Source organism: Chrysemys picta, chromosome 15 (genome assembly GCF_011386835.1).
Source record: "Chrysemys picta bellii isolate R12L10 chromosome 15, ASM1138683v2, whole genome shotgun sequence".
In the NCBI taxonomy this organism is placed as follows: domain Eukaryota; kingdom Metazoa; phylum Chordata; order Testudines; family Emydidae; genus Chrysemys; species Chrysemys picta.
The window spans coordinates 28,045,441-28,066,907 of record NC_088805.1 but is presented as its reverse complement, the minus strand read 5'-3'; the positions used below and the strand labels follow the sequence as shown (position 1 = coordinate 28,066,907).

At 40.8% G+C, this 21,467-nt stretch overlaps 1 protein-coding gene across 9 annotated transcripts in view; it reads left to right on the top strand.

Moving 5' to 3' along the window:
- The window catches only part of CLIP1 (CAP-Gly domain containing linker protein 1), a 115,257-nt gene that overhangs the window by 65,114 nt on the left and 28,676 nt on the right, over positions 1–21,467 (top strand). For 6 of the 9 annotated variants that reach the window (XR_010592818.1, XR_006175007.2, XM_024101406.3 and 3 more), the window contains 8 exons: positions 4,618–5,562; positions 8,999–9,115; positions 10,415–10,472; positions 10,743–10,826; positions 12,871–13,027; positions 13,702–13,867; positions 13,971–14,186; positions 19,003–21,288. Coding sequence is in view for 7 of the 9 variants with exons in the window: in XM_024101406.3 (XP_023957174.2) it covers positions 4,618–5,562; positions 8,999–9,115; positions 10,415–10,472; positions 10,743–10,826; positions 12,871–13,027; positions 13,702–13,867; positions 13,971–14,186; positions 19,003–21,288 (4,029 nt within the window). In the remaining 2 variants the exon portion in view is untranslated. The remainder of the gene's footprint in view (positions 1–4,617; positions 5,563–8,998; positions 9,116–10,414; positions 10,473–10,742; positions 10,827–12,870; positions 13,028–13,701; positions 13,868–13,970; positions 14,187–19,002; positions 21,289–21,467) is intronic. The other 3 variants (XM_042852467.2, XM_024101408.3, XM_065568123.1) reach the window with 1 other exon arrangement.

Here is a 21,467-nt window from a genome sequence, read left to right as displayed (position 1 = left end):
CAGTTCACTTGTAGCAGATAGTGAGGTTCTTTATGCTCCAAAAGAAATGCTGACTTGCTGCAAATAGACAAATGTTCTCATTTCATTTACTCTAATTCTTCCAGTCTGAAGGTTTTTGGGGGAATGGAGCAATCTGGACCTTATGTACAGGTTGTAACATTAGGTGCTTATTTTGCTGACCAGTGTGTACTGTGGCCATACAGTTGTTTGTTTTTTCTCCATTTGTATGGTCCTTCCATAGGGAACCCAGTGGCACTAGTTACATAGTCTGCTTACACCTCTGATTTTTTTTTTAATTCCCTTGTTAGAAAGGTGACGTTCTACATGTGCAGAGACTTGAAACAATGTTAGTATCTTTCTACCAAGAACCATATTAATCTCTCTCTAGAAAGATGCTAACCCTGTGTCAAATTTCAGCTGAGACAGGTCCTATATGACTAAATTAGTTGATCCCAGTACTCCCTTTGCAGGTGTGTTTGGCAGAGTGTAATAGTATATTATCATACCGATGTGCTCTCAGAAGTCCAGAACCATGAAGAATGGAAATGACTTCCAAGTTCCTTATTTGGATGCCTTTGCACATATGAAAAGACATTTTTTTTTATTTTTGCTTGAAGGAATTAATTGCTTATGGTTTCTAAGCCTAAAGCATTCTAGTAATTTGAAATGGCTCTGATCAGCCTACAGCTCTGATTACTCCCCATTGGTTTAGATTATTTTAAATAACAATGCATAATATGCATTGTAATGAATGTCAAATCACTGACATTCATTGTTTCTACTATCAGTGTGAAGTTTTAACTTTAGTATTTGCAGAAGTCCAGTAAGGTCTCTGTTTTCTGACAGGAAGTATATTCTATAGATTCCCACTCTTGGTTTATAAAGCTGTAGGGATGGATTGCTTTTATGTAGCAGGAAGCAATCTTTACATGTATAGCAATCCACTAACTTATTTGGATGGGAGTAATGGATCCAAATTTTCATGATTTAGAGACACATGGGAATAGGAGGAAACTTAAAACTCCCACAGATGAATTAGTGTTAATATTACCTGCAGCATGTGCGTGGTATCATAGCATTCAAATATCTTGCACTGAGAGAGGATTCTTCAAAACTTGCTTATAAATTGGGCTCAGGTTTAGCATCTTGGCACCTCTGGTTAACTGTTAGCATCAGTTAGCAGATGCAACACAAGCCAGTTGCTTTTTCTTTTTTGGGGTAGGGGAGGGAGGGAAGAAACCTCTCTACAGGGAATGAATTCTGCTTGGCTGGAGAGCTTCCTATTGATTGAGGTTTTTTTCCCACCAGTCAGGTCCTTACTATTCTCAAAGAAACTGAGGAACTTCAGCTCTTTTCCAGACCCCAGGAAAGCAAAAGTGAAACTACACAAAAGAGAAAGAGGTGTCTCTGGTTCATTTTTGTTATTCTGCATCAATATGATGATGGACCAGACTAACACAGGTGCATACAACTATGCTTTCCTTTAACATGAGATTCAGTAGAGACTGAACAACTCCCAGTACCTAAAGGGCCCTTCTGGGCCAAGGTTTATGTAATGCTACAGGGTGACTTCATCTGTGCACAGTCCATTGCTGGGGTCCATGCTAGTGGATCCCTGACCAGATTTGGGACCTATGTTTGTGGGGAGAAGAAGGTGCTTATTTTTTTTGTACAAATATAGTATTTGCTCCACTCCAGGAAACTGCCCACATAGGGCCTAAAACCTCAGACTTTTTGGCAACAACCTGTCAAAATTACTTGTATTTACAAAAGTGAAGATGCAAAGCCTACAACTGTAGGACAGATTAGTAAGAATCTTGTATATTGGCCATATTGTATAATCACTGTTGGCCATTCTCAGCAGACACCTCAGCATGACTGATCAAATAGTGCTAAAAAAAAAATTATGGTAAAACATTACCAGAAAGTCAATGACTATGTGACAAAAGGACATAAATCTCCCATTACATGATAGGAGTCTAGGTCACATGTTGCAAGACACCATTGTTTATGAATTTCCTTGTTCCTAAATTCCTCTCACATGTGCACATCAATGCTGGGTTGCGAAGCCCTTGTTGATGGCTTCAGTGTTCATGGAATCTTGTAGCAGGAGAAGACAAACTTTCAGTAACTGAGAGATGAGAATAACCTTAAAATACACTACAATATTTGATGAGCTCAGTCCTCTATGTGAAGAATTCCACCTGGTGTGGAACTGAACCAATTAATGCCAGTTGTATTATGATGTTCCTTGCGACACAAAGGAAAATATTTCAAGGCCAGTTGGTGTATCCTTTAAAGATAGTCTGTGAATCAAGCAGCTGGCAATTATCTTCATCCTTCTCCTCAAACAGAAAAGCCTTGAGAGCACTGGTTTGCTGAGGTTTTTGAGGAGCTATCATTTTTCTGCATTAGAAAATTACTCATCATAGCAGTTTCTGTTTTAGTTGTAGGGGGGCAAGGAGTAGGGTTGCCAACTGTCTAATTACACAAACCCAAACACCGTTGCCCTGCCTTGTCCCTTCTCCAAGGCCCCACCCCCACTCATTCCAGCCCCTTTCCCTCCATCGCTAGCTCTCTCCCACCCTCACTCACTTTCACCAGGCTGGGGCAGGGGGTTGGGGTGTGGGAGGAGGTGCAAGCTATGGGCTGGGGTGGAGGGGTCTGGAGTATGAGGGAGCTCCGGGCTGAGCCTGGGGCAGGGGGTTAGGGTGCGGGCTCCGGGAGGGAGTTTGGATGCAGGAGGGGGCTGGGGGAGGAGGTTTGGGGTACGGGCTCTGGGAGGGAGTTTGGGTGCAAGAGGGGGCTAAGGGATGGGGCAGGGTGTTGGGGTGCAGGGTGGAGGCTCCAGCCGGGGGGTGCTTACCTCGGGTGGCTCTTGGAAGCGGCGGCAGGTCCAGGAGCGGCTTCTAGATGCAGAGGTGGCCAGGGCGGTTTCTGCAAGCTGCCCCTGCCTACAGGCACCACCCCTGCTGCCCCATTGGCTACGGTTCCCCGTTCCTGGCCAATAGGAGCTGCAGAGTCGGCACTCGGGGTGGGGAGCAGCGTGCAGAGACCCCCTTGGCCGCCCCTGCACCTAGGAGCTGCTGCCGGACATGCTGGCTGCTTCCAGGAGTGGCTTGGAGTCAGGGCAGGTAGGGAACCTCCTTTCGCCCTGCTGTGCTGCTGACCTAACTTTTAGCAACCTAAAATCTCCGGGATTGGCTTCAGTAGCCTCTGGGAGATGGAGCCCGATTCCGGGAGACTCCTGGCCAAACAGGGAGTGTTGGCAACCCTAGCAAGGAGTGATGGTTTGTTTTTTCCTTATGTCTCATCTGTTTGGCCATCTTTTCCTTTGACAAAGTGAGCTTTGGTCTAAAAGAGTCATTGAAACAGTTATCTAATATGTTGTACATTTTCTTCATTGTTCATGGGGCAGGATTTGGTTGATTAGATTCTGCAATGATACATATCAGCTTTAATAGGATATGTGAAAGCCAGTCATTTAACTTATTAAACACTTCCACAAAATATTGCTGCCTTAATAATATAGCCTAGATAAACTGCAAGATTACTAGTTGTTCCGTCAAGACAATAACTTCCAAATATCCTTGCTTATTCCACTTGCTGTTTTATAGTAAGCAGTTCTTCTTCATTAGCTTTCAAAGTTCTTTCCTGACCTATGTCCCAGTACATACTGCAAAATATATTGCTGTTGATGGGATATGTGGGAGAGGTTAAAACACATTATGGTTTTGTTCTTGAGGTCATAGATGGAATAATATAAAACAAAGAGTGGGATCTGTAGAAAATACTTAAAAAGAACAATTTCAGGTAAGTAATATCTTTAATCTTGATGTTGATAATACAAGGAGGAGCAGACACAGTAACTTCCTGATCAGGAACAATGGTTGGTTTTGTGATGCTTTTGCATGTCACAGGTCTAATTCATTATTTAATCCTTCTTTGGCATTCTGAGAGAGGCCTTGGGTAGTGTCAGAATAATTTTTAAAGACAGTTTGGGGATAGATGTAATGGGAGTTTCACCTATTGGTACATCTAGACCAAATACATCTATTTGCATTTCTCTGTCAGCTTCAAAACCAATATGAATGGTATAAGGAAGCAATTATCTGGACAAATGAAGACTGCAAATTCTCCACCCTTCATCATTCCACTTTAAATTCATTCTTAGAAACATTTTGCTAAACCTTGATAACCTCTGTACAAGCTGCAATTGTAAGCTTTTGCGTAACAATTTTTTTTTCTTTTCACTAACTTCAGAAAGGGAGTTTAAAAACATTCCATCTTAAATAAAAAGTTATAGGGGTGTAAACACAGGTATTGGTACTTTTATTTTAAAAGTAAACAAAATCAAGTATTTTAGGTTGTCTTGGTTCATAGATTTCCATGTAAAGAAAACATTTGTTCTTATTTATGCTCCATTAGTTCTCAGTAGGAATAGGAATTTGGATTAGACTAGATCTGATTTTGGCCAATTTATTGCCAAAAAGGTTGGTATGGATACACTACTGAGGTTAATTTGTAATAATTGAAGATTTTTCTTGAGACTTAAAAATCTCTTCATGCTATATATGTGGTGTAACCATTTCTCTTTCTAAATGCTGTTGATCATAGGTGGCCACAGTATCAGAAAAATCTCGCATCATGGAACTAGAAAGAGATCTAGCATTGCGGGTGAAGGAAGTAGCGGAGCTCCGAGGGAGATTAGAGTCTAGTAAGCCAGTCAGTGATGTGGAGAGTTCTCTCTCACTGCTACAAGAAATAAGTTCTTTGCAAGAAAAAGTGGCAGAAATTAGCAAAGAACATCAAAATGAAATAAATTCACTAAAAGAGAAGTTTGGAATCAGTGAAGAATCTTATCAGAAGGAGATCAAAGCACTTTCAGCCTCACATGAAAGAATTGCAAAAGAAAATGAGTTGTTGAAAACTAAGCTTGATCGTGCCAACAAGGAGAATTCAGATGTGATAGAGCTGTGGAAATCAAAGCTGGAATCTGCTATTGCTTCACATCAGCAAGCAATGGAAGAACTAAAGGTTTCATTCAGCAAAGGTGTTGGGGCTCAGACTGCTGAATTTGCAGACCTAAAGACCCAGGTTGAGAAAATGAGATTAGAGCATCAAAATGAAACGTCAAATTTAAAACTAAAACAAGAAAACGAAAGATCTCAGCATATGAAAGAGATTGAAGCTCTGAAAGCGAAGCTATTGGAAATCACTGAGGAGAGAGAGCGAAGCCTGGAAAACCTGAAGACCAAACTAGACAATGCAGAAGATCAACATCTAGTAGAAATGGAAGATGCTTTAAACAAATTACAGGAAGCTGAAATAAAGGTAAAGGAGCTAGAGGTACTTCAAGCCAAGTGCAATGAACAAACCAAGGTTATTGATAGTTTAACAACACAGATCAAAGTTACTGAAGAAAAGATTTTGGACCTTGATGTACTTCAGAAAGCCAATTCTGAAGGTAAATTGGAAATCCAGAAACTTAGCAAGCAGCTTGAGGCAGCTGAGAAACTGATACAAAACCTAGAGACTGAAAAGATTGATGGGAGTAGCAAGGTTTGTATTAACATCCATCTTTTCTTTAATTTGTTTTATTTTAATTTACATTTATACCTTTTATCTACAATCATCATCAGAGGGGAAGGTAGTCTTAAGAGAGAGAGTATTTTTTAATCATCTGAAGAGGTTTAGAGAAACTGTCCAGCACATATAATCTGGAAGGCTGTATCTTGTCTTGCAGGGTGGTGGTTTGGGTAGAGGTGTGTGGGTCATGCCCCATAGAAGTTCTTTCTTGCTGTGAACTTAGCCCTATAACCTCTGTTCTGAGAGCTGTGTTTGGGCACTCGTGGTCCCAGTAAGCAAGAAGGATCCACATATTTATTGATGTGTGATAAGTTAAAGAGTGGATGTATTGAGATTAAGTGATGTGAGTCTAAGAAAATCTCTTGCCTCTCTGATAAGCATATTGAGTTGCCCAGAGGTTTCCTCACATTCCTCACACTCTTTCAAAAAGCCTAGGAAGAGCTGTGTACTGCTTTGAAGGGGGGTCTTGTGGTTAAGGCACAGGACATGGAGTCAGGAGATGTGAGTTCTGTTCCTAGTCTTGCCACAAACTTCCTGTGTGATCTTGGGCAAGTCACTTCACCTCTGTGTCTTGAGTTCTGTCTGGGGCACAGGCAGAATAAGTGGAGCGTTTAATGCCTGAGAGACTAGTGCAGGGAGCTCTAAGTAATCACCTAGTCAATGTGAAAACCAGTGACCTCTGGAATTCATCACCTTCTAGGTCAAGGGCAAACTTTTTGGCCTGAGGGCTGCATCGCATCCAAAATTGAATGGAGGGCCTGTTAGTGGAGGCTGTGCCTCCCCAAACAGCCAGGCGTGGCCTGGCCCCCTATCCGACTCCCCCTGCTTCTTGCCCCCCTGACAGCGCCCCCTTTTCCCCCCAGGACTCCTGCCTCATCCAACACCCCCTGTTGCCTGACTGCCTCCGGAACTCCCGCCCCATACAAATCCCCCTTGCGCCCCCGGATCCCTACCCCCATTCAACCCCCCCTGCACTCTGACTGCCCCCTATCCATAACCCCGCCCCTGACCACCACCACCACCCTCCTGAACTCCCATGCCCCCTTACCACGCTGCCTGGAGCACTGGTGGCGCTACAGTCACGCTGCTCAGAGCAGCAGGACAGGCAGCCGTGCTGCCCAGCGGGAACCAGCCACACCACCATGCAGCGCAGAGCACTGGGTCAGGCTGGGCTCTGCAGCTGCGCTGCCCCAGGAGCTTGCAGCCCCGCTGCCCAGAGCATTGCGCCGGGGGGCGCAGTGAGCTGAGGCTGCGGGGGAAGGGGAACAGCAGGGGAGGGGCCAGGGGCAAGCCTCCCGGGCCAGGAGCTCAAGGGCTGGACAGGAGGGTCCCTCGGGCCGGACGTGGCCCACGCACCGTAGTTTGCCCACCTCTGCTCTAGGTAGTGAGAGGAGGGATGAAGGAGAGACTCCTTAACCTTTAATTATCCAGGAGTGGAAAACTGATTGGATGAATAACCTTTTTCCCCTTTTCTCTCCTAGTAGCCAGGAAGGGGGAAGAGGCAAGGGAAAAGGTGCTGTACCTAACGGGTCAGGGAAAGTCATAAAATCACAGTGAGACAAGCTGGTGGGGCATCTGTACGTGATAGTGGTGTTGTGTGAAACAGCATCACATGAAATGTCTTGAAGCAAAGATTGCCACACACTGTGTGTCTCGGTGATTTTTCTGACGCTCAGGCCGGTAACTGACAAAATGGCTTTGTAGTCGAATATCTCTATATTATATAGGTGGAAGATTATTCTGCTACTGTAGTTTGGAATGAAGGGAGTGAAATGTAGTGTCTGGACTCTTTCCCCTTCACATAAGATCTGTCAAGTCAGCTCTGTGATCATAAAGAAAAAATAATGAGGCCACTTTCCTACACCTCTCCACAAATGGTGCCAAAAAATTGTACTGACATGGACTTTTGGCATCATTTTCAGAGATCATGTTGAGCATCCACAATTCCCATTGAAGTCAGTGGGTGGTGTGGGTACTCAGTGTGACGGGTTGGATCACAGAAACCCCCTTGGGAGCTGCCACCCAATGTGCCAAGACTACTTTTATTGCTGTTTTCCCTGCCAGCTCAGGACTCCAGCACCCTGTCTTGCTGAGCCAGACACTCCCATCTGCTCCAACACAGACCCAGGGTCTGAATCACTTGTCCCAAAGCTGCAAGTTTACCCGAAAAAAGCTCACAAAAGTGTGCTTGTCTTTAGCACTCAGATGCCCAACTCGCAATGGGGTTTAAACCCAGGTAAATCCGTTTTACCCTGCATAGAGCTTATGCAGGGCAAACTCAAATTGTTGGCCCTCTATAACAATATAGAGAGATATGCACAATTGTTTGCTCCCCCAGATATTAATACATACTCTGAGTTAATGAATAAAAAGTGATTTTATTAAATACAGAAAGTAGGATTTAAGTGGTTCCAAGTAGTAACAGACAGAACAAAGTAAGTCACCAATCAAAATAAAATGCGCAAATCTATGTCTAATTAAACTGAATACAGATAATCTCACCCTCAGAGATGCTTCAGTAAGTTTTTTCTCAGACTAGACACCTTCCAGGCCTGGGCACAAGTCTTTCCCCTGGTACAGCTCTTGTTCCAGCTTAGGTGACATGATCACATGTCACTGCAAGACTTCATTACTCACTTGCCAGCACACACATATACAGGAAGACTCAACAGGTAAAACACAGCCATCTGCAGACAATGGTCCTTGTTAATGGGAGTCATCAAGATTCCAAACCACTATTAATAGCCCACACTTTGCATAATTACAATAGGTCCTCAGAGTTATATTTTATATTTCTAGTTTTAGATACAAGAGTGGTACATTTATACAAATAGGATGATCACACTCAGTAGATTATAAACTTTGTAATGATACCTTACAAGAGACCTTTTGCATGAAGCATATTCCAGTTACATTATATTCACTTATGTTCTTATAAAACCATATAGACTGCACAACGTCACTCAGTATGTTTGAAAATCGTGCCAGCATTATGTAATGTTCAATACCGTCAGTTACAAGGTGCTTACTAAATATTCCAGTAAGAAATATTCTATTGATGTAATAAGCACAATTTAAAACACTTGAATATACCCAAAATGTCTAGCATTAAAGAATGTTTGTAGCATAATTCTGAGAGAACTAAATTTAGACTACTTTCAAATTACAAGGATTGTCTCAAACTTATTCTGAGATGCAGTTTAATACTATGGTGCAGCCTCCAGTGGAAATCCGCTATGTTCAGTTAGTGCACAACATTTTCCCTTCAGCTTTTGTTCGTTTTTTTAATTTTTTACATACGATGGTTTGAACATTCTAGTTATTTCCTTGAAGTTCAAGATTTTATGTTCTTTATGTTTTCATTCATGTTTATAATTTTTGTTTTACTCCATCTAATCCACCCTGCCAGGCTAGTAATCTGGCCAAAGAGCTTCAGGGCAAAGAGCAAAAGCTTCTTGACCTGGACAAAGACTTGGGTGTAGCAAATCAAGTTAAAGAGTCTTTGGAAAAGGAGCTTCAACTTTTGGTGAGTAATTCTCAGAAATCTTATCTCTACCCATTGGGTTCTCTTTGAGCTTTTTAGGGGGAAATCGTAACTGTTATCCAAGGGTCAAATGTAACAGTCCTTACTCCAGCAAAAATCTCAGTAATTTCAAATGGACTTTTGTCCAACTAAGGAATGCAGGCTTTGAGTCCAAGTGCTTTGTATATCTGATTTTCAAAATGAAAAGTACAATAAGATTAACTTTTACCTTATCAAGTTGTTGCCTAAGCAGAGCTCAGCTGTTACTGGTTTACAGTTAAAACATTGAGCCAGATCAAATACATCATATAACCCATTTTAAGAATAGTCATTAAGGTAGGTATAGTCCTTTTTCATTATAAGTGCTGTATGAGTTAACACTACTTAACTCTGTTATTTACAAGCAGCTTTTGAATAACAAATTTTCACTTCCTTCTTGTTTTGCAACATAATAGTTAAATTTCTCAGTGTTCTACATTTGGGCTAGCTCCTGCTGAGATTATCCCAGATTTAGGAGGAAGCAAGATGTGTGTGTCTCAGTCTGTTGATGTTGATTAAGGAGCCCCAGTATTTTCTCTCTTTGTATCCTGGCCTTTCCTCAGATCTCCCTAACTTTGCATCTCTTCCTGCCATTATGGCTGGAAAAGACTGGTATGAGATTGGCCACAAGGCTGCATGGGGCCATTCAAACAGCAAGTCCACCATTGGGGGGAGGGATAGCTCAGTGATTTGAGCATTGGCCTGCTAAACCCAGGCTTGTGAGTTCAATCCTTGAGGGGGCCACTTGGGGATCTGGGGCAAAATCAGTACTTGGTCCTGCTAGTGAAGGCAGGGGGCTGGACTCGATGACCTTTCAAGGTCCCTTCCAGTTCTAGGAGATGGGATATCTCCATTAATTATTATTATTATTTTATTATTATTATATTATATAGCCTGTGAGCTAAAGTTTATAACTTTTTTAAAGTGAGGTCCAGGCCCGAGACCTGTGAACCATGTCTGCCACACAGAGCTGTGCTGCTGCTGTACCACTATCCTAGTTTACAAAGACGTTGTAAGGGACCTCCTATCAAACTAAGATGGGGAGATTTTTTTTTTCCCCTTTTACTTCTCTGTGTTGCCAAGTTCAAAAGAGACTATAAATTACAAGTCAGAAACGTCTTACACACTTATGACAGTAGTGGGTCTTTATCAAATCAGGAAATGAAAAAATAGTAACACTACTTTTAATGAAGTTCATATTTGAATAATAGTGTGTCATTACCAAATGGTTAAAACTTGTCTTGGGTTTTCATTCCCTTCTAGAAAGGAAAGTTTACTAGTGCTGCTGAAGAGGCGGAAAGTGTTCAAAAATCTATGCAAGGTATGTTTCCCTAGAATCGAAATGCATCCCCTCAAAACCCGCTGGGAAAAAATGGTGCAGAAAAAAATTTCTTCAATAGCCTAAGGGTTATATTTGTTAATTTAGCAGGATTTGTCTTGGCATCTAGGAATAAAACAGGATTTTTTTGTCTCCTCCTTGTTTGATTTGAGAGTAATATGCATTCTTTGTAAATTAGGTTTGCTTTAACAAGATGAGCCACAATAACTGGGGAATTAACTTTATCTTTTAAATATGATTTTATTTCCATAGAAACTATTAAAAAACTAAACCAAAAAGAAGAGCAATTTGCACTCATGTCTTCGGAACTGGATCAGTTAAAATCTAATTTGACAGGTAAGGAAATGACAAAATTGAAGGGTTTGGAATGTGCCATCAGCTTTATGCTTTCACGCCACCTGCTGCTCTTATCACATGGTGATGACTAATACTCACATAGTGGCAGACATGTGTCTGCAAACTAGCTTTGGGAAGCTAGAAAGTCAGATTCCTGTTTGAGCCAAGCCCAGTGCCTAGTTCCAAGCTAAAACAAACCATGTCATTAGTGTGAAGTGTAAGCACAACTGAAAAACTATATATAGGGATGCTGCGAAGCGACCATGGCAAGGAAGTAATGGAAAAGTATTTCCTTGCTCAGCTCACTTCCTGGTTGAACCTTTGTTGCTTAAGTCTATTCCAAGGAACTGGTTAAAGCTTTGTATTAGGTATTTATCTGCTTTAATGGCACAAACACAGTCAAAAATGTGTTAATATTGCAACTGATCTAAGTTGATTATTAGTGGAGATGCTCCAGGGTGAAGGCTGGGGAAAGAGGATGACACACTCAGGTTACAGCAGACAGCAGGGTATGTATAGCTATATGCCTCAGTGAAAACCAGGATGTGCCCACTCTGCAGTATGTAGCTACATGCATCAGTGAAAGGCTCTGACAGTGGGATACTGTGACAGTCTGTATCCCTACGTTCACCCGATGGTGTGAGTTAAGCAACCAAAGCTATGCCTTTTTAATAGAAAGTTCAGGGTCACCATTGATCTGGTTGAACAGAACTAAAGGCTCAAATTCCAAACTGCTATGCTGGAGTCTCGTACTACCAGAATTTTATATGGAAATTGTGTACATAAAAAAAAATAAAATATGGTGGCAGATGCCTTGTCCGGGAAAGAGGGCCCTAACTTACTGCCTACAGGTCAGCCAGTGGGTAACCCTCCTGCAGCTTTGTAAAGGGCGGGGTAGGGGGGAAGGTGTGACAGTCTATATCCCTATGTTCCCCCTTTTTACAAAACTATAATGGATTTCATACAAAATATGCCTTGAGGTATCATTTGAAAACTCATAATGTGCTGATCATTATTGTCCTGGGAAAATGTGTGGCAACATTGTATGTGAAGTTAAGATTCTACTGTACAACATTACTGAGACATATTCCAAGTTTAGAAAAACAGGCATCCCAGCTTGGAGAATTGAGGGGACACAGTGTCCATCAGTCCAGATTGTACCCTGGGTAATGCAACAAATATTACACGGGGAAAACACAGGTTGGTCGTGTAGAGAACTGTGTAGGGTACATACCCTAGAGGTTCAGGCATGTGTTTACTTGCATAAAGAGTGGCTCACCAGCTACACTGCTACATATAGCCATGCTAGGGGGTGCATATAGTATATGCACTCTACACACTGCCATAAGGCATGTGCAGTGTAAGGGTACCCTTGGTGTGGTTCATGAAATGCAACATGTAAATAGCATGTGCCTGTAACAGACATGTAAAAAGCATATGACAGCTCATGAAAAGAGTATGAACCCTATTTACATCTGAAGAATCCTTTTTGGTTTGGTTTGGTTAACTTCTTCCTAACGTCTGTGACCGTCGAGCTAGCACATCACCATCCCCTGTCACGTAACCTGTAGTACCATTTCCCACTATACACATCCACCTAATCTCTTTACTGCAATCTAAACTGACCTTATGTATATAGAAGAAAACCTACTAAGCCCAGTGACTTGATGTAGCTCTCATTGATCCTTGTGTTTACACTGCTCTAAAGCCCAGTTGGCCTAGTATTCTTCCTTTGATAGCTGCATGTAACTTCAGTTAAGTGAGTATGCCCATATGTACCTGCTGGATTTCTCTCCTAATGGTCGAGCCCAGCCTGATACCTATAGTTAAGTGAAGCATCGACTGAAAGTTGTATTCTTGATTAATTGTTTTTCCTAAAATTTACAGTCCAAACCCAAACGTGACTTTGTTTTGGAAGTTCAGCGTGCTAATTTTATGGCACCAGGCTAACTCTGACGTTTACAGTCACTTGTTAGCGTCTAGGTGCGTCGTGCATGGTCTGTGGATTAAATTTACTAGAATATTAACTTTTTTTTATGTTCAGTTATGGAGAAAAAATTGAAAGAGAGGGAAGAAAAAGAACAACAGTTGTCTGAAGCTAAAGCCAAACTCGAGAATGATATAGCAGAAATAATGAAGTCCTCGGGAGATAGTTCTTCTCAGCTTACAAAGATGAACGATGAGCTGCGGTTAAAAGAAAGGTATCCCGTTGCTATCCGAGCATTTTCCTCCCATTTTCCTACATTTTTTTGTCCTTTTGTAAATAGCTATGAAAACTCATCCTGCAACAAATCTGTTTCACATTGATGTGACAGAGCTTGTGCCATCAAATTCATTCTGTCTTAAATACTCTGTACATATATCGGATTAAAGAGCCACTTGGTTTACAAATTATTTAATAACTTCTTATTTATGCAACATCTGGCACTTTTGAAACTGAATATACTTTTTCATGGTTTGATTATCATTGCATCTCTTTTAGCTTAGACACAAAGTAAACTATACAATTTCTGGTTCTCATGCACTCGTACAATGCATGCAACCCAAACAGTGCAAGGGAATGTGTGTTTGTTTTAAACATAACTTTAATGCAAACATTTCTGTTTTTGCAAAACCCTGAACTTTATGGTCAGATTTACCCTGATACTGGTACTTTTGTGTGCATTGAATCTTGTTATTGGTGCATTTAATTTGATAGAACATTCTGCACACTTCTTAGTGATTGAATAAACCTTTTTCTAAACTTTTGGTCTCTATTAAAGATTTAATAGAAGCATGCTGCAAGTTAGAGAGAGAGCACTATGTGTCTGTACTTTAGTTACATTTTTGGAAAAAAGTCATTTTGCTAATTTCTGATTTTATTTATTTATTTTAGGAAGCTAGAAGAACTACAAATTCAGCTTACAAAATCAAATGAAAAGGCAACTCAGCTGCAGGAAAATGTGGAACAGACAACACGTAATGCTGAACAGAACCAGCAGGAAACACTTAAGAATCATCAGGCTGAACTGAAGAAAATGCAAGATAAATTAGTAGATCTGGTAAGAAGAACTATAGAAAACGCTAACTAGTTGTGTTGGAAAAAGTATTAAAAAACAAAACCTAGATTTCTGATTTTATTCAAATTGCTCTAAAATCTGACAGGAAAAGCAAATTGAGAAAAGCCAAAATCAGTATAAGGATCTACAGATGACGCATGAAAAAAACAATTCTGAGATGATCGCTGAGCACAATGCAGCCATCAAAGAGCTTAAACAGAATCTGCTAGACACCGAAGAGATGCTGAAAAGTGCAAAAGAGGAAAACAGCGACTTGGAAAAACAGGCTGAGGAGCTGAAAAAACAAGCAGAACTTGCCAAAGTACGTATGTCTTTTAAGCAAGTAATTGCTCTATTATCTCTCCTTACAATGACTCACTCCTTTACCATTTAACCTAAACCATTTGTATTAACTTTGTTTTTTGGTATTCACTCAGTGAAAATTTATCCAGACTAGATGAAGTATTAAGGAAAGGAAACCTACGCCATTGACTATTAGATAATTTTTATATCCATTTTAGTTTAATATAAAGTATGGTACTTTTATAATTAACTTTATATCCTCAGATTTCTGTTCCAGTCAGAACCAGTTGGAATAAAATTTTATTTCTCTTTAATAAGGGATTTTAAGCATCTGGATTTTAAATAATTAGGTGTACTTAGAAATATTTTCTTGACAGGCACCTTGTTACTGAAATTCTTTTGTCAATCAAGTCCATGTTGTGTAGAATTATTTTGCCCTCAGCTTGATTTTAAAATAACCTTCACTGATTTTTCTGTTTCCTGGATGTTGTTGCTTGATTTAATCTTTCATTGTTTATTTGCCTTAAGCTGTGTGTTATGTTATGCTTTAGCAGAATAGTCAGTGTATAAATTGACACACGAAAGTTAAAGTATCCAACATATTTCTGATGTAGTATTCGAACAAATTAACCTTTTTATGATAAGGTATCATGGGTACATTACCCATGTAGTATAAACACTATATAAAGTAACTAGAAGTCAGCATCTGGTATAGCTCCCTGGATTAACTGTAATCCAACTCATCCAGGTATTGACTAAATCTTGTCGGTCTTGTCTTCTACAGTCGCTTTTTAAAATCACTCCATGCTTAATCTATGTAGATGGTACCATTTAAATCATTTTTTGGTGGCAGGGGGGCATTATTGGAGCCATCTTAATAAAAAGCCAAACTCTAGTATGGATGAACACACAACTAGTGCATCTTTTAACATAACTATCATTAATTAGTTCCACTAGATCGTCTCACTAGCTAGTCATTGTTTTGTAATAAAAATGGCTATACGCAGTGCTTTTATTGTTAATAAGAAAGAAACAGATTGAGACCATTTAAACACTGCCAGTTTTTTAATCCAAATTTTAAATAAAAATGTTGGACGTCTTCTAGTTTAACAGATTTAATCTGAAAAAAGTTGGTTACTCTTATCCCATTGTAAAGAACAATAGAAATTTAAACTGACTTGTAACCCTATGAACCATTAATGATGAAAGTGCTAGCCTTGTGGTCCATTTCATGTGACATTTCCTTAAGTTCTACTTTGTGTCAGTCTTCCATCCATTTTAAAGTACCTATCTATACTCTGCTCTATTAGTTGTTCAGTCCATGAAAGTGTTTTTTGGATTTGTTTGTTAAATGGATCGATAATTAAAATTGAGTTTAAAATCATGGCAAACTGTTTTAAGGACTCTGGTTGATTGGTTGACAAGAGGCATATCTTCAGGAGTGTAGGCTGAATTTAAATGAATGAAATGCCTCCTGTTGTATTGGAGTGATAGTGTTAAGCATTTAGAGGAAATATTTTTTGTTTTGTTTATTTTAATTTTTACTGATGGCAAAAGAGGCAGATTTCTGAAGATCCTGAAAATGTAAGAGGGCATTTAAGTGTGTGGAGACATCCCATGTTAACAAATTGTGTACAGATAAAATGCTTATTTATAAACTTAATCACTAACTGCATAATCTGCTATTGAAACATTGACTCTAGTATTTGTGTGCATGTTGCTTTCAAAGCAATTACAACACTTATCACAAGCAATATATGTAATGACTAAGCACCTGTGATCCCCTTTAACTGAAGATGGGGAGAATGTGTCATCATTAATTTTTAAAATAAAACCGCAAACTTAATACAGTGCAATCAACTGAAAAGCAACAGGAGCTTACAGGAAACTAGTCTTGGGCCCTGAAAAGTCTTCTCTCTAAAAGCAGGCCTCAACCTGCATTGATCACAAAATCCTGTGTGCTTTCCCGTGAGCTCCCACTACTGTTCAATGGATGGCACTGTAATCATTTCATGAAATTTCCTAGACAACAAATTGCATAGCCCCACCTCTCCTTACTGATTACTCTTTTTTGTTATGAAATGCTGAAGAGAAAGCATTATCCAAGGAAAAGTGATGAAGAATACAAGAATGAACTCATTATTTACAATTTACAAAGCTATGGATTTTTCATTGTAGTGTAACAGGATTTCTTCCTGAAACACAGAGAAGATGTTTAGGACTGGCTAGAAGAAATATATTGCTTTGCAAGACATTAAAATAAATCCCCTCTACACCATCCACAGTACAAAGCAGATGGAATTCAAAAAAATCCTCTGCTTTTGATTTGGTTCAAGAAAATCTTATAACAGGCTGCCTCCTGCAACCCCTCTTTCCCCCACCAAAATAGAAAGCTCTCAAGACTAAAACTGATTTCCTATTGTGCATTCTTAGGTGTTCCTTTTGTGAAGCTACTTCCGTGATCTAGGTCTCCTCTATTCTTCCAAATCAGGCACACGGTGTGTTAGAAGTAAATCTGCATGTGACTTTCCTCTTTCCTATTTTGTTCACTCCTCATTCCCCTCTGTCTTTATTCCAGATCTCTCTATTCTAATTTCTCCCTGAACAGGCTTATTTCCCAAGAAAAACCCTTGTTGCTCTGCTTTTGAGTGGAGAGTCATGTTGGATTTTTAATGGAACACTAGATAAGAAACTATCCAGACCATGTTCTGTGGTGAACATGCCAGCACAGGGGACTGAAGACTTGCTGCCTCAGTCACAGAATCATTAGTCAGCATTATAGCTTCAACATAGCAGTACAGATGGATCTGTAGGTAGATATAGGTGCAAAACTAAACTGTGAATTTCATTTCAAAGAGTGAGAGCAGGGATAGTGTGCAATTGCTGTGCATTATTGATAACTGATGGCCCTGCATTTGGGACTTAACTAGGGTTACCATAAGTCCGGTTTTTCCTGGACATGTCCGGCTTTTTGGTAATCAAACCCCCGTCCGAGGGGAATTGCCAAAAAGCCGAACATATCCGGGAAAAATACCGGCCGGGCAGTTCCCCTCCTGGGCTGCAGCTGCTCTGCTCCGGCGGCGCAGGGTCTGGAGGCAAGGGGGCTGCCCGAAGCCGGAGCGCTCGGGCAGCTTGGCTCTTAAACAGAGCCAAAGAGTCAGGGGAGGAGCAGAGCTGCCGGAGCCCGGGAGGGGAAGTGCCTGGCTGGGGGCGCAGGGTCCGGAGGCAAGGGGGCTGCCTGAAGCCCGAGCGCTACCGGCTTCATGGTTTGCCGGGCAGCCTCCAGACCCTGCACCCCCAGCTGGGCGCTTCCCCTCCCGGGCTCCAGCTGCGCTGGGGAAGCGCCAGCCGGGGGCAGAGGGTCTGGAGGCTGCCCGGCAAACCGTGAAGCCGGTAGCGCTCGGGCAGCCCTTTTCGCGTGGCTGGGAGGGAGGAGGGGGAGTTAGGGCAGGGACTTTGGGGAAGGGGCGGGGAATGGGCAGAGTTGGGGCGGGAACAGGGGTGAGAAAGGGGCAGGGCCCGGGCCCGTGGAGTATCCTTTTATTTTTTAAATATGGTAACCCTAGACTTAACGACTTAGGGTACATCTACCCTGCAAAAAAAAAAAAAAACACAAAAACAAACCCATGGCACTTGGGTTTATGCTACGGGGCTAAAAATAGCAGTGTAGACCCTCTCGCTCGGGCTGGAGCCTGGGCTCTGAAATCCTGCATGGGCGGGGGTCCCAGAGCCTGAACTCCAACCCGAGCAGGATTGTCTACACTGCTATTTTTGGGGCCGTAGCATGAGCCCACGTCAGTTGACTGGGCTTTGAAATTTGCTGCCACAGGATTTTTTTGCAGAGTAGATGTATCCTTAGTGGAGTTGCAGAGGATTTAAAGTCAGGGCAGGATTTGTCTCACCCCTCATCATCTAATTGTGATTCCCCAGACTAGAGAGAGTCTTCCCTGTCATTATTACATCTGAATCAAGCTTTCCTTTATGTTACGCCAAAATAAATCTGGAGTAACTTCATTGAATCTTCCGAATTCATTCGGGTGTAACTAAGAGGAGAATTTGTCCCTTAGACTTGTCTCTTTAGATGATTGGAAGGGAGCTCAGACTGATCCACAATTCTTCAGTGGATATCCCTATTTGGAATTGGAGCCTTTCCTATGGAAATCAGACTTATTTATTTTTGTTTTTGTTTATTCTTTAAATGAGCAAAAGTGGTGTTTGGAGTGGTCTCTCTTAGATTGCGCCTCTATATTTACCTGAGCATCTATCTTTATTTTTGTTTTAGCGCAGATAATATCTGCGTGGTGGGATATTTTTGAATAAGTTCTGTTAACTCTGATCTCTGAAGGCTTTAGTATAATTGGACAGCACCTAGATATGTTTGTTATAGCTGCTATAAAAGCAAGGGATTAAAAAGAGGCTTTGTATATGATGGGTTCTGTAGAAAGCTTTAAGATAATACATATTTTAGTAGAGATTCATGATGTAAGGAGAATTCTGGATATGCCCTTCTGTATAGATCCACCTCAGGGAATGTGACAGAGTAATTATGTTGGTTTATTCCAAACCACTAGTTAAAAAACCTCAAGACATTTCTAGAGCTGTTTAGTGGCTTGGGTTTTTTTGGTTTGCTGGATCTGAAGTCACACTAACTAATCCCACCAAGGCTCTGAATTAAAGCTATTGCATTTAAAACTTAGACATTTTAAAAGTTCTCTAGCAGTATATATGCTTTTTTAATTTAAATAATAATAGCTCTATTTGTCCTTAATCCATACTTCTCATTTGTCTGTTTGACTTCATTTTTGTTTCCCTTCTCCCCACCTTTATTTCTTTAGTCTTTAACTTCTGTGTTAGCATCAGCCAAAAAAGAGATTGAACTAATGTCAGACGAGATGAGGGATTTGATATCAGAGAAGGAGATTCTGGCACAGGAGGGAAATGCTTTAAAGTTAGAGAAAGGTTCACTATTAGCAAAACTACTAGAGTTGGAATCCAAGCTTATGTTGTTGCAACAAGATCAGGAAAATCTTTGGACAATAAATGAAGAACTTGATTCAGAAAATAAAAAAATCCTAAAGGAAAAGCAAGAAGCTGAAACTAAAAGTCAACAGGAAAGCACAGAAAAGGCAGCATTAATTTCTGAGAAACAAAAGTTATTTATTGAAATAGGGACAACACAGAAAGATCTTCTAAAAATAAGTAGAGAAAATGATGCTCTACGCTCTTCAGAATCAGCGCTGCTCCAACGGCTGGAAGAACTTCAGACCAGCAAAGATGCTTTGGTTCTGGAATCTCAGAAGCACATTAAGGAAAGAGAAGAACTGGAGGATAATCAGAAAATGCTTTCTGAGGAGAATGCTACTCTTCTTAAAGACAAGGATGATGTCATCCAGAAGCTGAAAAGCTCTTATGAAGACCTGGCCAGAGATCAAAAGGAACTCCTGCAAGAATTATCTGCTCTGGCTGCAGAGAGAAATTCAGTCTTGGATAAAAAATTGGCTCTTGAAAGCGCACATGTGGCCTTAAAAAATGAAAGGGACGATCTGTTGCAAAAAAGGCAAGACCTGCAATCTGAAAAGGAAGCACTTCTTAAGAGTCAGGAAGAGCTGCATGTGAGCTTAGAAACTGCTCTTAACGAGGAAAAGGCCCTAAATAGGAAAACTGAAGGACTGCAAGCAGAGCTAGATGCTGTGATTAAAGAACTTAAAAAAGCTACCAAAGACAATGTAGAGTTGCAGGCCTCCTATGCTAGTCTCTCTAAACTGCTTGAAGAGATTAAAGCCAGTAGGGAGTCAACAGACTCCGAATGTATCCAGTTACTACAAGAGAAGGAAGCTCTCTCTTCATCTGAGCGGAGACTTTTGTCTGAAAGGGACGAACTTTTACATGAAAATAAGGCAATTGCGGAAAAGCTTGCGAAGACCTCAGAAGATGCCATCCTTGCTGAGAAATCTGTAAATGAGAAGATTAGTCAACTGAGCAGAGAGAAGGAATTGGCTTCTCAGAAGTCAGTGAAACTTAAAAAGCAGAATGATGCCCTTCTTAAAGAAAAGGACATGTTAGAAACCAAATGTGCAGAGCTGCTCACTGAAAAACATTCTTCTGCAAATGCACTGTGTGACTTGAAAAGAAAACATGAGCTGGACATCTCAGCCAAGAAAGCACTCGGTCAAGAGAAGGCAAAGCTCCAGAATGCCATTGAAAGCCTCAAGAGAGAACTGGACAAGAAAACCCAAGAAAATCAAGATCTAGTAGCCTATAACTGTGAACTTTCAAAGTGTCTGAAAGAGGCTCAGAGTGCCAAAACACTGCTAGGAAATGAACTTTCTGCTGTTTCGCAAGCCAAGCAAGTTCTGATGGCTTCCTTCAAAACCTGTTCCTCCAGTAAGGAAATGCTAACCAAAGAGAGGACTGAATTGCAAGAAGAATGTCAGAAATTAAATGAAGAGATAAAAATTATGCAGGAGAATTTAACAATAGAAAGGGAAGCTAGAAAGCTGGAAAAAGATTCATTCTTATTGGGACATGCAGAACTTCAGAACACCATCAGCTTCTTAGGGAGGGAGAAGGAGCAGCTAACAGTTAAAAATAAAGAATTGCTGTCTGAGAAACAACTGCTGGTTCAGGAGAAACAAAAATCTGAATCCAAACTAGAGGAAATCATTAAAGAAAAGGAGGTTCTCAGCACAGAGACTGATCAACTTGCCTCCAATATTGAAAAATTAAAGAGTGATTTTGCTTCATTGACTAAATCGAAGGCAGAGCTCCAGGACTTGCATGCCTGTCTCTCCAATATCCTAGAAGATCTTCGTCATAGCCATGAGGTGACTGAATTGGAGCGAACGAAGCTGCTCCAGGAAAATGAGAGCCTGCTTGCGGAACAGAAGAATCTGATCATGATAAAGGAAGAAATACTGAAAGAGAAGGAGAAGTTTTCTGAGGACTATTACAAACTGCATGAGGAAGTAATGCTTTTAGCACAAACTAATGGTGACCTTTCAGCCAACTTACTGGTGTTGCAGAACAAAAATCAGATGCTACTGGTGGAGAAGGACAAACTTGCTTTGAAACTAAAAGAAACTGAGGCTCTTCAGACACATACAGTAACGCAAAAATCTGAGGTATTGAAACACATTGTTAAACCGATCAAGTACAGTTACTAACACTGAGCACTAACTTCAATGGTTTAGATGTCTGCACTTTAATTGCACGACCAGCACTTCATCTTAATGTAGACAGACTGTAATTATCTTCCCTCCTGCTATAGTACCCTGTTTGTCTCAAGTTGTCTGTAATGATG